Here is a 15,956-nt window from a genome sequence, read left to right as displayed (position 1 = left end):
TATTTGTCTCAGTGACAGATATATCCTGCTTATTTCTACACAGTGAAACATACTGACATATTAGGGAACAGTGTGAATCCTTGTCTAGCAAATATAACCCTCTTAATGTCAAAGGAATTTGGCCCATTTGGCATAATAACAATAATAATAATATAATAATAAACTTTATTATTGTTCTTATTATCCTCGAGGGGCAATGGAGATGTTTCCTATGCAAAGGGAAATATCTTAGTTCCCTGTTTCCCCTCTCACCTAATAATAATCTGAATGCCCATGTGCCGGTGCCAGTGCCCTAAGCTTTCCTGATTCAGATGAGAGTGAACACAAACAGTGGCGATGCTCCATATGTGCTATTAAATAAAAATATGAAATTCAGTTGTTTCAGTCACCTATGTTTTATTTGCATTACAGGATGCAGCACATTGTCCATGGCACAGCAGTCTACAGTCAGTGTGGCAACTTCAACACCGGACAATTCAGTCACTACAGCCTTAATTTCAGACAAGGCAACTGCATCAACTATGAAGCCTACAACTGCTACTGTTGCTGCTGTATCAACCACACCAGCAAACATTGCCAGTAGTTCTGTAACCACTACAACATCAAGCTCTGAAACAAGTGCCTCAGTCTCCAACACCCCCAATCCTGTTAGCGCTTCAGTAACACCAGCCAATACAGCAAAAGGAACTACAACTGGGAAAACAGATTCGGCTATGATGTCTTCTGCAGCTCCTTCAGCCCAGCCTTCATTAAAACCCACAGCAACCAGCCCTGCAGGAAATTCTGTATCATCTCAAGGTAAAGCACGTTGTTTTTTTTAACAGACAAACCGGATAGTGGGTAAAGGGAAATTATCATCATAGTTAAAAAATAGTCCCAAAAACTGTAATGCAATTATGTCATAATTAATAAGTAATAGTTATCAATAATAATTTTTTCCTTATAGTTTATAATGGATTATTAGTAGTTTCCTTTAGCTAAAAAATGTTTTAAACTGAAAACTCCTCACACAAAGACACGTGTCTGAGCAGGACCACAGCCAGGAGTAGGCAGACAAGGCATGGGCCTCAGGCACACAATGGAACAGCCAGGCAGCCATAAAAGTTTGCAAACTGTGGCCTGGCATTTGTGGTGTCCTCTGCCCTTAAGGAGTTATGATTATCTTTGAACAAAGGGAGGTTTAACAACTGAACCTCTAGTTCAGCTGTTACTTCATTAACACAGCAGTGAATCTTGCTTATCCTAACTGGACTGAAGACAGCCATATGCAAGTCAGATCCACTGCTGTGGGAGTGAGGTGACATCTGGACTATTGGTTCCTTGGAAAACCTTGTCCAAAGGGAATTACCACTCTTTTCTAAAGGTCAAAGACACACAGAGCTACTAGTAGCAGCTACTTGTCACAGGTACAAAATAGACAATAATGATAACTCGCTTTGCTAAGACATTAACAGAGGCAATTCTCAGTATTGTCTATGGCAGGGTATTTTGCTACTAGTAGCTCTGGAGCTACTAGTACTAGCTACTTGTTGTAGCTACAAAATGCAAAAAAAAACCACATTAATTTGTCATTTCATTTTAGACACACCTTGTAACGTCATTGCACCGCGAAATTCAAATATATAAAGGTGCCAGTCCTAATTGCCATCACCCAACTTAGGTCTATTGTCAGATAGTTTCTGTGTTTGCTTATTGTCTGGTTTTCCTGTTCTTGACCCATGCCTGTCTCTGACCTCTGCTGCCTGACCTGACCATTGCCTTTTTTCTGACTATTTTCTTCTGGGCTCTGATTCTGTACTGCTCTGAAGGACTGGTTATTGGCCCTGGCCTGCTTGCTCGACTACTTTTTACTCTAACCCCGTTCCTCCTGTCACACATTACGGTTCCCTTGTCTGCCCAGAACTCTCGCCTTACTTCTCTCACTTTAAGATCTGGGAAGCAGAGGGCTCCTCACAAAGCGAAAGGTGGCTGTTATAGGCAGAAGCGTGAGCTGTGAGTCATCCACCTTATCAGCCATTGAGGTCCAGCAGGTGCACTTTGTAAACTAACCATTGCTGTGTCGGGAGACTCGGGAAGGTGTTTGTGTTTTAAAGATTGGTTTGTGCTTTACTGGTTCTAGTAGTTTAAAGTGAAATAGGAGCCTTATGGAGAGATTTTTAATTTTTAATTAGGAAATAACTAGAAATGAGGTTAGAGATGGAGAGATAACATTAAGTTCAGAAGTGTTGACAGGATGCTTACAAATTTACTCATGAATTTGTCCCAACTAGTGAAAAAATTGGGAAAACAGGCCTGCTGGTTGGGAAACCCCAAGAAAAAAGTTCTAATCAGTTCTCCATTATAAGTGCTGTTTTCCATCGGCCTTGCAATCCACCAACAGTGTAGGTTCAGGATTTTCACAAACTCTTGGCAATTACTTGTTGTTAAAATGTGATTATTGATTATTATTGTTTATTATTTAGAAACTTCCAAGATCACTGCGACAACAATTAAGCAAGAGCAGTCATCTCCAGCAGAGCCGACTTCAACAGCTGCACAGCAGAGCACAACAATACAAGCCCAAGAAACTGCACCTACAAACAGGAGCACCATTTACTCTTCCTTTACAAGTCCGACTTCTTTGCCTACAACAAACGCCACCAGCAAAATGGCAGCATCTGCTAACAGCACCATAGAAAGTCTTACAACCAGCCTGCCCACAGGTTCTGTTAATGGAACTCCTGCTGTAGATGCTAATACTACATTTCTGACCACCACATTTCAGACAAGTACTAAAACTTCTGTTACTAAAATGAATATAAAGGTAAATGTAGCACCTGTTCATTTAGAGGCAAATGGTAACTGATGCAATTAACTGTTACAATGTAATTTCTAAACAAGCAATTTTATGTTACAAATTACTTTAATTCACAATCTTTGAATTGTTCCTAGAATATTTTGGCAACAATGTGTGTGCATATTTGGATTTTAAAAAGTTGCAGTTAGGTTTTTTAGTTGGCATCATTTGTTGATTCTTATCAAAACAAGGTAAAAAACAAATTTAATTTTTAATATTTAGGGAATAGTGATCATAACATGGTCTCCTTTGAGATTCTGTTGCAGAAGCAATTCTATAAGGGAGTAACTAAAACACTAAATTTCAGACGTGCAAACTTTGACAGTATAAGGGCATCTCTGCAACATATTAAGTGGGAAATGCTTTTCACAGGGTTAAACACAGAACAAAAATGGGAAGTCTTTAAAATGCTGCTTAATAAATATACTTGTCAGTATATTCCACTTGTAAGCAAGGAACGTCGTTGCAAAGCAAAACCTTTTTGGTTCAATAGAAGCGTTGGTGTTGAGGTGGGTAAGAAAAGACGTGCTTTTAAGGCTTTCAAGTTAGCTGGTACAGCAGAAACATTTATAAGGTACAAGGAGGCCAATAAATCATGCAAAGAAGCTATAATGCAAGCTAAAATTGCTATAGAAAAGGATATTGCAGCAAGCAGTAAAAAAAAATCCAAAATTATTTTTTAAATATGTTAATAGTAAAAAAATGAAGCAGGAAGGGGTGGGACCCTTACTATCAGAGAGGGGTCAGCTGGTTGATGAAAACAAAATAAAAGCGCAGATTCTGAACTCATATTTTTTATCTGTCTACACAAATGAGGAACCAGTAAGTGAAGGTTTCCTTCTTAACACTCCCAATTCTAGTAATACAACTAATGATGCATGGTTCACACATGAAGAAATTCAAAAGAGACTTGAACATCTTAAGATTAACAAAGGTCCAGGGCCAGATGGTATTTATCCCAGGGTAATTAGCGAGCTTAGCTCTGTGATTGCCAAACCTCTTTACTTAATTTTTCAGGATTCATTGAGATCTGGCATAGTGCCGAGAGACTGGCGAATTGCTAATGTGGTGCCTCTATTCAAAAAAGGATCCCGTTCTCAGCCTCAAAACTATAGGCCAGTTAGTCTGACGTCAGTGGTAGGAAAGCTTTTCGAAGGGTTAATAAAGTATAAGATACTGGACTTCATAGCAAATCATAATACTATGAGTTTGTGCCAGCATGGTTTTATGCGTAATAGATCTTGCCAGATTAACTTAATTTCTTTTTACGAGAATGTTAGTAGAGACCTCGATTCTGGGATGGCAGTGGATGTGATTTACTTAGACTTTGCTAAAGCATTTGATACAGTGCCACACAAAAGGTTACTGCCACACAAAAGTTTACCAGGTTGGCCTGGAACATAGTATTTGTACCTGGATAGAGAACTGGCTAAAAGATAGACTACAAAGAGTGGTGGTAAATGGAACATTTTCTAATTGGACCAGTGCTGTTAGTGGAGTACCGCAGGGCTCTGTACTAGGTCCCTTGCTTTTCAACTTGTTTATTAATGACCTGGAGGTGGGCATTGAAAGTACTGTTTCTATTTTTGCAGATGATACTAAATTGTGCAGAACTATAGGTTCCATGCAGGATGTTGCCACTTTGCAAAGGGATTTGTCTAAACTGGAAAACTGGGCAGCAAACTGGAAAATGAGGTTCAATGTTGATAAATGCAAGGTTATGCACTTTGGCAAAAATAATATAAATGCAAGTTATACACTAAATGGCAATGTGTTGGGAGTTTCCTTAAATGAAAAGGATCTAGGGGTCTTTGTAGATAACACGTTGTCTAATTCTGGGCAGTGTCATTCTGTGGCTACTAAAGCAAATAAAGTTCTGTCTTGCATAAAAAAGGGCATTAACTCAAGGGATGAAAACATAATTATGCCTCTTTATAGGTCCCTGGTAAGGCCTCATCTGGAGTATGCAGTTCAGTTTTGGACTCCAGTCCTTAAGAGGGATATAAATGAGCTGGAGAGAGTGCAGAGACGTGCAACTAAATTGGTTAGAGGGACGGAAGACTTAAATTATGAGGGTAGACTGTCAAGGTTGGGGTTGTTTTCTCTGGAAAAAAGGCGATTGCGAGGGGACATGATTACACTTTACAAGTACATTAGAGGACATTATAGGCAAATGGCAGGGGACCTTTTTACCCATAAAGAGGATCACCGTACCAGAGGCCACCCATTTAGACTAGAAGAAAAGAACTTTCATTTGAAGCAACGTAGAGGGTTCTTCACAGTCAGGACAGTGAGGTTGTGGAATGCACTGCCGGGTGATGTTGTGATGGCTGATTCAGATAATGCCTTTAAGAATGGCTTGGATGATTTTTTGGACAGACATAATATCAAAGGCTATTGTGATACTAAACTCTATAGTTAGTATAGGTATATAGAATTTTAATTAAAAGTAGGGAGGGGTGTGTGTATGGATGCTGGGTTTTCATTTGGAGGGGTTGAACTTGATGGACTTTGTCTTTTTTCAACCCAATTTAACTATGTAATATATTACATGTTGTTTTGGGGGGGGTCTTAGGAAACAATCCAAAAATGTTGTATGCTAATGACCTTGTGACCTTTATCTTATTTCATTTGAGCCTCATCCCTATATCCATGAGTGAAGAGAGCCTGGGGGAGAAACCATGTTTCATTCCTGATATATCCAAGGACATTTAGCCTGTAGGGTATTCCATGTAAATGGAAATTTCAATAGAAATACTTGGTTTGCAGGTATATTGAACCGTTGTTTTTAATCTCCTTCCCCCCCCCCCAATGGTAGGAACCCCTCTATTTGTAAATATATAACCTAGAATTTATGGACGAGAGCAGTCCTAGGGATCAGAATGTTGTGTATGTTTATTATGATAATCAAGGTGAAATTATGGGAAAGATAATCTTTCTTGATAAATGAAAAAGCAAATGGCAAATCTACGCATTCGTGGAACACCACTTATCTTCTGTTTTTCTTTTAGGTTATTTGTCAGAAAAAAGTTTTTGATAACACAAATCTCAAGTTGAAAACGAATGTCTCCAGGAGCTGTGTAAGTAGAACTATTACCAATGCTGATGAATGCATTCTTTTCTTTTTGGTTTATCACAGGACAATATCATAAGTGCAATGAGACACACCTTAGATTAGGGTTTCACAGAAGAAAAAACTGATTTCAAAACCAACAAGTGCACTTTTTTGTTTGTTTTATCTTAAACCAGGTGCTTTTTGGATGGTTTGGGATCAAACCCAAAGGCTTACACAATGATAAATATCAGTATTGTCCGATATCAAACTGATCAATCAAAACATATTCCTAAAAGTCCCTGAATGACCTTTCCATCCTGCACAGTTCAAAGGTTGAGTTTTAATAAATCAGCCCTATAGCTTTTTTGTATCTGTAGAGTTATTAGCTGTTAATACCTATTAGAATCGGCCTTGTCTTTATTATGTGTGGCTGGCTGTGGTCAAAATGATTTTGGAATAAGAAGCAGAGCTGAATCAGCATGCAAAGTTAGTTACAATTCGTTCAGGAAAATTACCAAAAAAAATTGTTACAAAGCAGATTTATATTTGGACCTAACCCTATTATTTTGGATTGATAATCTTAGCTGTGTGGTATTAAGAGAAATAGAGCAACCCTGGGCATTTTTCTCACAATATTCTTCATTACTAAAACGTGAAATCATATCATTTGAAATCACCCCTGTTGTTGTCTTTGAGAATTGCATAAGCTACATTCATGGGATTCTCACCTCCAAATGCACAGGAAAAAACACCTGCAATCTGTGTGCATGGCATTGCCCTAAGGAGGGGTAGTCTCTCATAGATACTCACCTGCCATAAGGAGGGTGAGCAGTTCACATCACTATGAAGAGGCGGACATGACAGTCCTACAGATGATTACTAGGGTGGCTGCTTGGCACTCCTCAGATAAGGGCTGCAGTAGGTACATACGTAGTATAAGCTTCTGCTCACCAATGGGACCAACTTCGGGGACACGCCCCTTTGTCAAGCATATCCCCAAAACGTTGCACCACTGCACTAATAAACCTCAAGGGCTTTCCCTGCTATTGCAACTCCTGTGTGCCAGTGAATTTCTTCTGACCTTGGACAAGAGGTTGCCGAATCCTCTGTCACTGGGCACCAGAAAAAAGAGTTTGGCGGGTTTTGTGAGGTGTGCAGCTTCTCCAAATTCACTTTTTACAAGAGGGAGTACATTATCTTCTATATAATAGACTGGGCCTGCTGGACAGACTGTGTGATACTAGCCCTAAACCAGGAGTTCCCATACTTTACTAATGTGAGGTCTACTTTTAGTGACGATGTCTCATTATGATCTACATCCATAAAAGCACTGTTAGCATTCTGTTCCATGGAAAATATTTCTTAAATATTTTAATGATTTATGAGAATTTATATTGCTATATTTTAACAAACAACTATTTCTTATGTAACCATACCATAATAAATATCTGAATGAAAAGCATAAAATAGGATTGTGATATAGACAAGCTGTTTGTTGACAGTGTCCTGCAGCGGGTCGGGATTTTATGTCTAAATCACTAATTTAACACTGAATATTTAATACAATAACAATATGTACCTGACAGAAGTGACAATACATTAACAGTAGTATAGTCTCAATGATACCAAATACAAGAGGAAATCTCTGATTAAAAATAGGAGGATAAAGGATGAAAGGCAAAGCCCAAGGACATACAGATACACAAGTATCAAAGCTAAAGAATGAGGGAAAGCTGAAATAATAGAACACCAGGAAACAACATGTTCTGGGATACCTGGATAATACAGATGTATAATGTGCACACAGATATAAATTTAAGTTACACAGAATGATTACATGGAAACAAGATTAGAGGGAAACATACTACAAATATTTTATAGTATAAACACTATCTCAAGAGAAAGCCTGTAACTCTGATAGAAAATTGTGAAACAAAGACAAGAGGCTCTGACTGTTTTTCCAGAAAACCAGGTTGGTGGCTTGTTTAGTGCAAATAAAATAATGCAAATAATTAATAAAAGTTATTTTTGGGAAGATACTAAAAGGATTGGTCAAACAATGGCAGCAAAGAATATGGAAGCTGATTTAACAACATTTTTGGTTCATAAGGTCACTTGTTCTTTTTTCCCTAGAACTCAGATATCATCAAGGATCAATATGAAGATCTCCAGAAAATGTGCAAAGCAGTGAGACCTGTAATGGAGTCTACAGAGCAATGCAACATAGTTCTTGGTTATAATGACAAGTGGATTGATAGGGTGGAAGTACTGGATGTTGCAGTGGAAAGTGAGTAGCATGGTGGAAAAAGAAAATAACGTTACTAATCTGGGTACTGCTAGGGAGCTTGTGTCACAGCATCAATTTTATTTGTGTGTAGAATTTATTGTGTTCCTTTCTCCAGTCTGTACTGTTAGATACACATGAGAAGAACAGCAGTAATAAGGACATAATACAGTACATATTATACAGAATCTAAAATTCATGATTTACAGCGGATTAATAATTATTCGGTCACTTTACCTGTATCATAAAAATGGTGCATTCTGTATCAGATTTATAATTAGTCCTGGTGCAGCTGCTTCTATAAAAAATGTAACTTTCTCCATCATTTCTGTGTTATGCGCAACACCTTGACATGCATGTATGCAATAAACACACATACACAGCACAGCAGCTGGTCAGGCAGGGGAGCAGGTCTGGAGGGGGGCCTATGAGGGCCGAGGCCCACCGGGTTTTTTCCCGGTGTCCCAATAGCCCAGTCCGACCCTGTATTCTCAATGAGTAGATCTGTTATCTGCTACGTAAAGAGAAGGAGCTCTACACTCTGTTCAGAGGGGCACATGCCATCTAGTGCTCAAGCCTGACAACTGCACAGTCCCCAAAGCCACTTCTGCTCCAGAACAGGGAAAAGCCAAGATATTGAACTTGACTACAATGAACCAAAATATCTTATTATGTCAAAGGCTTCATTATCATTGTATTATCTCTATGTTATATAGACTGGTGTAATGAAAAAGGTGAAGAAAGAGTAATTGTTCCTATTACCCACTGCACTTTATGAAATACATATATGTCTACAGACATTCTTTCTCAAATATTATACAATATATAGTGCATTAAGCAACGCACACATGTTATATATGTAGATTTCATTCGCAATAGCCTAGTTCTTATATGTTTGCTTATATAATTGAGGTTTGCTTTCATTTTAGCACGTTTAACTCAAAATGCCCTTCATGAAGCTCTGAAGAACTTAACAGATGAGGTACATTTTTTCCAATTTTTGTAATTATGAGCAAAGTTATGTTGTTGTGGCATGATACTGTAGCATTTGGGTAGATGTTTGTATGCAAAAGCTCCACTTACATATCTTGTCTGGGGTCAGACTAACAATGGTGTCTGGTGAGAACTGTTTTATGTATGATAAAAGAAAAAAATATTCTCAGCAATTGTCCATTGTACGTTAATAAATGATTTAGCTGAGCAATCAATGCAGACCTTCTGATGAGGTTGAAATGCAATTAGGTTAAAAAAATGTTTCTGTTTACACAATAATCCATTCACTTACAATGTGCTTTAGACTGGACATACAAGGGGCTACCTTGACTTGGCCTCTGTCGTGTCTGTGGCTTATTGGCCTGCGCATGGGGCCAAAACCATAGACACCCCAACCATGATTTTGTCATTTTATCAGAGAAAGGCGATCAGAAATAAATTAAAGATATTATTTATATAATGAATCATTTTGCCTGACAGCTTTGCGAGCAAGGAACACAGCTTCCATTGTTTCCATGATAATCAATTTTCACAAATCCGAAAATGACATTTCTTTATTCTTTCTCATTTAGGGTGGAAAATCCTTATTTTTAACAAATAAAATAGAAACTATTGATGAAGATTGGTTAAGCATGCCTCTAATAATCACTATCGTGTGTTTGGCTGTGTCCCTGCTGCTCATTGCAGCTATTTATGGATGCTGGCACCAGAGGCAAACTCATAAAAGAGAGCAGGTAAGCAACACAAGACACGCTTAAGTTATTATAGAAACAAAAAGTCCTAGTTTGGTAAAAATGCAAGAAAAGTAGAGTCAGAATGAAACTTTGTAACTCACCGAGGAGACATGGGAAGTAGTGAACTGTGGCAAATACACTATGGGGGTTATTTAGTAAATTCTGAATTTATTTCATAATATTAATAAAAAAAAGCTTTGCCAAACTCCCATGTACGATTTTAGCTTATTAATAAAATAAAACTCGATTTAATCGGATTGTGGAAAAGCGCAATAAAATCAAGTGAAACCCTGAATCATACGATTTCTTGAGCTTTTTTCCAGAATTGCTTGATGTTTTCTAGCTTTTGCCCCAAAACCCAGAAAATGTTGGATTTTGGGCTAAACCCACCACAGACCACGATAACTTTAAATTGGGAAGGGTGCCTCTCCCATTGTCTTATACATGACCTCGACAGGTCTGAGATGGCGGATTTTTGGATTTGGGCTTTTTGCAGCATCGGGGTATAATAAATCTCAAAAGGTTTTTTTCCCACAAAATTTGCCCCAAAAAGCCAGACCAGATAAATTTGAGGTTTAGTAAATAACCCCTTATGTGATGCAACTAAGAAATGTACATAAGAAGCCTAAAATCACGGCCAGTCGAGTTTAATACAGGGAATGTTTACTAAAACTGGAGATGTTGCCCATGGCAACCAATCAGCAATTACATTTAAACAGTCATCTACAAGTTAGAAAACTAAAGCAAAGATCTGATGGTTGCTATGGGCAACATCTCCGGAGATCTTTATCTCCAATGTTAGTAAACACACTAAGTGCTTGTTAGTTTTCAGGGATTCATGTTTCATTGGGTTCTTAGATCTTCTGGTGAGCCCCCCATGGAGCAGAATGGTGCTGGACTGCTCAAAGCAGTGACATACATTCTTCCGAATGACCACATTGATTGCCTTTGATAAATATGTCAACACCTTTTGGGTTGTTTGGAAAACATTTTTGAGGAAAGGTTTAATAATGATGAGAAATATGAACTTCTAGGAATCTTTCAGGGTTTGAGTTTAAGTACATCTGCCACCCGGTATAATATTTAGTGAAGCCCTAATGTGATATGGTTGGGATCTGGGTAGTAACCCTTAATAGGGGTACACAAGGAGAGATAAGCCTAAATATGAAATACTGACTCCGTTCTCAATTCTTTGTCAGAGGCTTACAGAGGAACTTCAAACCATGGAGAATGGATACCATGATAATCCAACTCTGGAGGTCATGGAGACAGCTCCAGAGATGCAGGAGAAAAAAGGTGGTCTGAATGGAGAGCTTGGGGATAGCTGGATTGTTCCACTGGATAACTTAAGAGAGGACCTTGAAGAAGAAGAGGACACCCATTTATAAAGCTGTAGAAAGGCAATAAGACTGTTTGGGGTATCCAGCAGTGCAATATATATTCACACAACCGGCCAAGCAAATAAGAATTGACTGATACAAGCAAGACAATTCCAGCCCTACTTTAGATATCACTCAAACCAGCCTTGAGCTTTGCACACTGTAAAAGTTCTTTTGATACGTCTGGTTTGGTGATGTTTAAGAAGATTTAGATTCATTTTTCCATATCTGCCCTGTATTTAGCTCTCAGAAAGCAATGAGTATTCTTGCCCCTGGAACAGAACTCTCCTAAATGAAAGTGAGAATCGTACAGTATTTTGTAAGGGAACGGTGCAGTATGCATCATTGTGCCATGTGCATAGAGGCAGATACATACTGAATGGAGGGGATAAGGAACAAGTACAAATACATATTCTGGAATCTACCCCATATTCGATAAACATATTTACACATGGGGAGAAAGGTGGATTTTTTTTGTAATATTTTTATAGTTGTCGCTACCCAATGCAACAAAATACCTTACTGCTTTTTTTTTGTTATTTACTCCTTGTTGTACAATGTGACTACTTAATGTGCATTAGCCAGAACCTGGGCTTTTTCTTCAAAGTTCATGTTTTTTTAGATAAACATATTCATGTAGGACTTGGTATCTCTCACCCTACTGGGAAAGAGACCTGAAAGGTTGAAATGTTTGTACATAGTTGTGTATAGTGTGGCAAAGCACCAAACCTCCTTTTTCATATCTTAAACACACACACATATTATATACATTTTGCACATTTTCACCAGTGACATTTATATTGTATGAAGCTTTAAGACTTTTATAGGACGTTGCTTTATTCTGTGCAATTCCTAGACAGTGCAGCAACATCTCATTATGACAAATGCCACCCTCAAACAACCCCTCAAGTCAGTTTTGTGCCAATTCTGTAAGTCAAAATTGTAACATTGGGAATACTGATGCTCCTATAAGAAGCAAGTTATGTGCTAATAACTGGCCTATGAAAAAATGAAAATGGATGCAAGATCTAATTTTATAAAATAGAAATCTAATCATGTATAAAAGTAACCCAATGACCCCCCCCAGCAGTGCCAGCCAGAGAAGTAGCCTTCTGTGCCCTCCTGCATGCTCAGTAGCAGCCTACCAAATAGCATTGTCTATTTGTATTTAAAGGGGAACTATAGTAAAAATGTAATGTAAGCTTCCTCATATTGAAATAAGAAACTTTCTAAATACAATCAATTAAATATTATGCATTGTTTCTGAAATAATCAAGTTTATCTTCACTATCCCTCTCTCAGCATCTGTTTCTCTTCATTCTGTTTTCATGCAACAGTTGGGTGTCAGATATTCATTAACAGTTAGATCCAATATATCTTAAAGGCGCGCTTCCTTTCCTAGCAGATGAATTAGAGCTCACTCAAATAACTGATTCCAGTACAAACAAAATCTAAAAAAATAACTGCCTTTTGCACAAATCCTGCATGTAGAGCGACAGGATTCTAGTGATTTTAATAGAATGAGCTCTAAAACATCTTCTAGACAAAATTAGCCCCCCCCATTAGATATATTGGATCTAACTGTCAATGAATATCTGACACTCAACTCCTGAAGAGAAACAGATGCTGAGAGAGGAATATTGAACATAAACTTGATTATTTCAGAAACAGTACAGAATATTTAATTGATTATATATAGAAAACTTCTTATTTCAATATGCTGAAGCTTATATTAAATTTAAATTTTCACAATAGTTCCCCTTTAAAAACCCTTACACATAAAAGCTGTATTTTTAGTGCTGTATGCCAAATAAGTATACATAGACAGTAGCCTAGCTCTGAACACAGCACCTAGGTCTCTTGTCTCCTATTTATATAAACTATAGTAGTGTTTCTGAAGCAAACACAGCAGTTTTACCAGTGCAGGGCAACACTACATTATATATTTTTTTTTTACTTTAAAACAGTTACATTTTTTGATTTTATTGTTGCTTTAAGGAGCCAAAGCAGCCCAGTGCCATTCAGCAAGGCCTGAAAGCTAACAAGTCATGCGGGATTTCAATCTAAGCAATTTTAGAGAGGAGAAGAAGGTGTAGTTGTAGCAAATAGATATCCTAGACTAGAGATACCTGCATTTGATTTCTTCTTAATATTTCTTACAAATGTATTGACAATAGTTTCCAACTATTTTGTCAGCACATTATATTATATTATTGCCTCTGGCAAGTGACTGTATTTGCGTTATTTTCAGCTTTGCCACGTTAAATGGAAAGCATCCATGTTTCCAAGTGGTGACAAACTTCCACCTATCTGATAGAATGACAATCATAGTGAGAGGTGTAGTACCAGACTGCACTGTAAAGTAAGAAACAATTTACATTTGTTTGTTTTTCTTTTGGGCTTCTGTTCTTACATTTATAATACACAAGAACCATGTACTGTATATCTTGTAAATTATATTCTTATAAATAGTGTAGTGATGTCATTGGTTATAATCTATAAAGCTTAGTGATATCACTTCTGTCACATGACTCACTGAAACTTGTGTATTATAAATAAAGTACCCCCTGTTGCAAAATATGAGGAAATTAGAAGTCACCACTGAGTTCCATGACTTGTATAAAAGCATGAGACCGAAGGCCTAATATCCTTATATTTTACAATAGGGGGTGCTTTATTCACTATATCTAATGCACATATGCAAATGTATATGTGTATATATTGTTTCTAATACCGTACTTTTCTTTCTATAATGTGCAGAGCAGTGCACTCCTCTGACCTCACTGGCAAACATCTTGCTTGCTTTTTTTTTTACTTCCAGTGTGTATTTAATACCAACATTTGCCCCACAGTAATATAATAAAAGGAGCAAACTTTGCCCAGGTCTAGTAACCCATAGCAACCATGTTCAAAACAACGACCAGTAAAGTGACATGCGCCTTTTATTGCCTTTCCCTGTTTGTTTTTGGTAATAAGGATAAATTCCCAGGATGAAAAGAAAAAAGATTGTAGAGCAAGGTAAAAAGAGAGGTTAAGTGGAGATCATTGTTATTGAGCAACCCACTACATAGGCCAGTAAGATGTCAGCTTTGTCTGAAGGGGCTGAGTGGCCAGCTTTTATTGCCTTTTGCTTCGCGACCTTAAGGATAGAAGCCTATGATTAAGTGCCCCAGTGACACGAAACCCATCGGGCGACAGATGACTATATAAAATAAAGTTTTAATTTTTTATCTACTACTTCATCTGATCAATACATGAGTCTACCAGTGTGCCCTGCACCAACATTTACGCTTTATACACCTTAAGGCTAGTCACATGGAGGCTGAAATTGGCCTGCTGAAATACGCAGGGTGAACACCAGCCCCTAAACAGGCATAACCATGCAGAAAAGGCTGTATACTGTATATCCTTATCTGCCAGAGCATGTGACACTTAGAGGCCCATTTATCAAAGTCCGAATTTATCTCAATATTTTCTGAAAATGACTCCGACCAATCTGCACAGGTTTTTTTCTCCTTATTTTAAAATACACTTTCCCGAAAATTTTCTTTGCGGGAAAAAAATGAATCATGAATTTTCCACCCGTAAAAAAATACTAAAAACCCACAAATAAATAACCCCCTTAGAATGTTTGTGGTAGTCCGTTATGAACGGAAGAGACTGGCCCTAGAGCCACTGCAATGAAGTTACATTTAAATATAAAAAATATATACTATTCCTGCTATAACCCAAACTGAAATATGTGCCATTGATTGCTTCTGGTTTATTCCAACATAAAATGAATTTTTGCACTAACTTGCCTCTTCTCTGCCAAAACCTCCTCAAAAGAAATGAGGGTGTAATCTTTAAAGGGAACATTTTGACTGTCAGTGTTGTATCTTTGCTGCTTTTGCTTTCTATCCTGATTTTTTTTTTTTTTTAGTTTTGTGTGGAACGTTTCATGCTTTTGCTTTCACTCCTGATTTTTTTTTTTTTTAAATTTGCGTTTTGTGTGGAACGTTTCAAGCATTGCCTTGCTAAATGGCTCTACGAGGAACAGGGGTCTATTAAACACTGGAAATGACTGAACTGGATTGTACAGATAATAGTTTCTTACAAATTATATTTTAAAATTGTAAACTGATAATAAACCTGTTTTTTGCCTACACGGTTTCCTTTCTTTATATGTGTTGCTTTAATATCTTTATTGGAGTACAGAAGACCATTCCTACCACATCCCTTATATTGATATGGACATAGCTGTTTAAACCAATGATATGATTAGCCGTCATTAGTAGGAAGCAAGCGGTAGAGTTTGTGTGTCAACAATTATGAAAAAGGCTACCCATCATTTTATACAGTAAATATGTGACAGTTGCAGCACTGCCCCTTGTCGTCCTGAAGACAGTTAATCTTATCCTTATAAAACAACAGCAAGGGGCAACCTACAAAAGAGAGATCGTGGATGGGACTAAGCCGAGTATTATGTTCACCCACGAAGGTAGATGAAACATTGTTCACACCTTACTCAAAATGGGGTACCAGCACCGTGTCACTGTATGTAGTACATCTTAGCATGATAGGTTTCCCTGTCTCCTGCTCTGTTCTATGCAAAAATACGAAATAATGGGGAAAGGTATTAGTACTGGCCTCTTCCACCGCCAGTTATACGTATTGCGAAAAATGAAAATAATTC

At 37.7% G+C, this 15,956-nt stretch overlaps 1 protein-coding gene across 1 annotated transcript in view; it reads left to right on the top strand.

Annotated features, from left to right (window-relative positions):
• Positions 1–12,533, top strand: part of LOC108711235 (podocalyxin) — a 34,025-nt gene extending 21,492 nt beyond the window's left edge. The window contains exons 2-8 of the mRNA XM_018252769.2: positions 412–798; positions 2,463–2,803; positions 5,848–5,916; positions 8,025–8,178; positions 9,105–9,157; positions 9,741–9,902; positions 11,102–12,533. Coding sequence (XP_018108258.1) covers positions 412–798; positions 2,463–2,803; positions 5,848–5,916; positions 8,025–8,178; positions 9,105–9,157; positions 9,741–9,902; positions 11,102–11,290 — 1,355 coding nt within the window. The 3' untranslated portion in view covers positions 11,291–12,533. The remainder of the gene's footprint in view (positions 1–411; positions 799–2,462; positions 2,804–5,847; positions 5,917–8,024; positions 8,179–9,104; positions 9,158–9,740; positions 9,903–11,101) is intronic.
• Positions 12,534–15,956: the final 3,423 nt, after the last annotated feature.

The sequence above is a fragment of the Xenopus laevis genome, chromosome 3L (assembly GCF_017654675.1).
Source record: "Xenopus laevis strain J_2021 chromosome 3L, Xenopus_laevis_v10.1, whole genome shotgun sequence".
Lineage (NCBI taxonomy): Eukaryota > Metazoa > Chordata > Amphibia > Anura > Pipidae > Xenopus > Xenopus laevis.
This window is presented reverse-complemented; position numbering and strand designations above follow the sequence as displayed.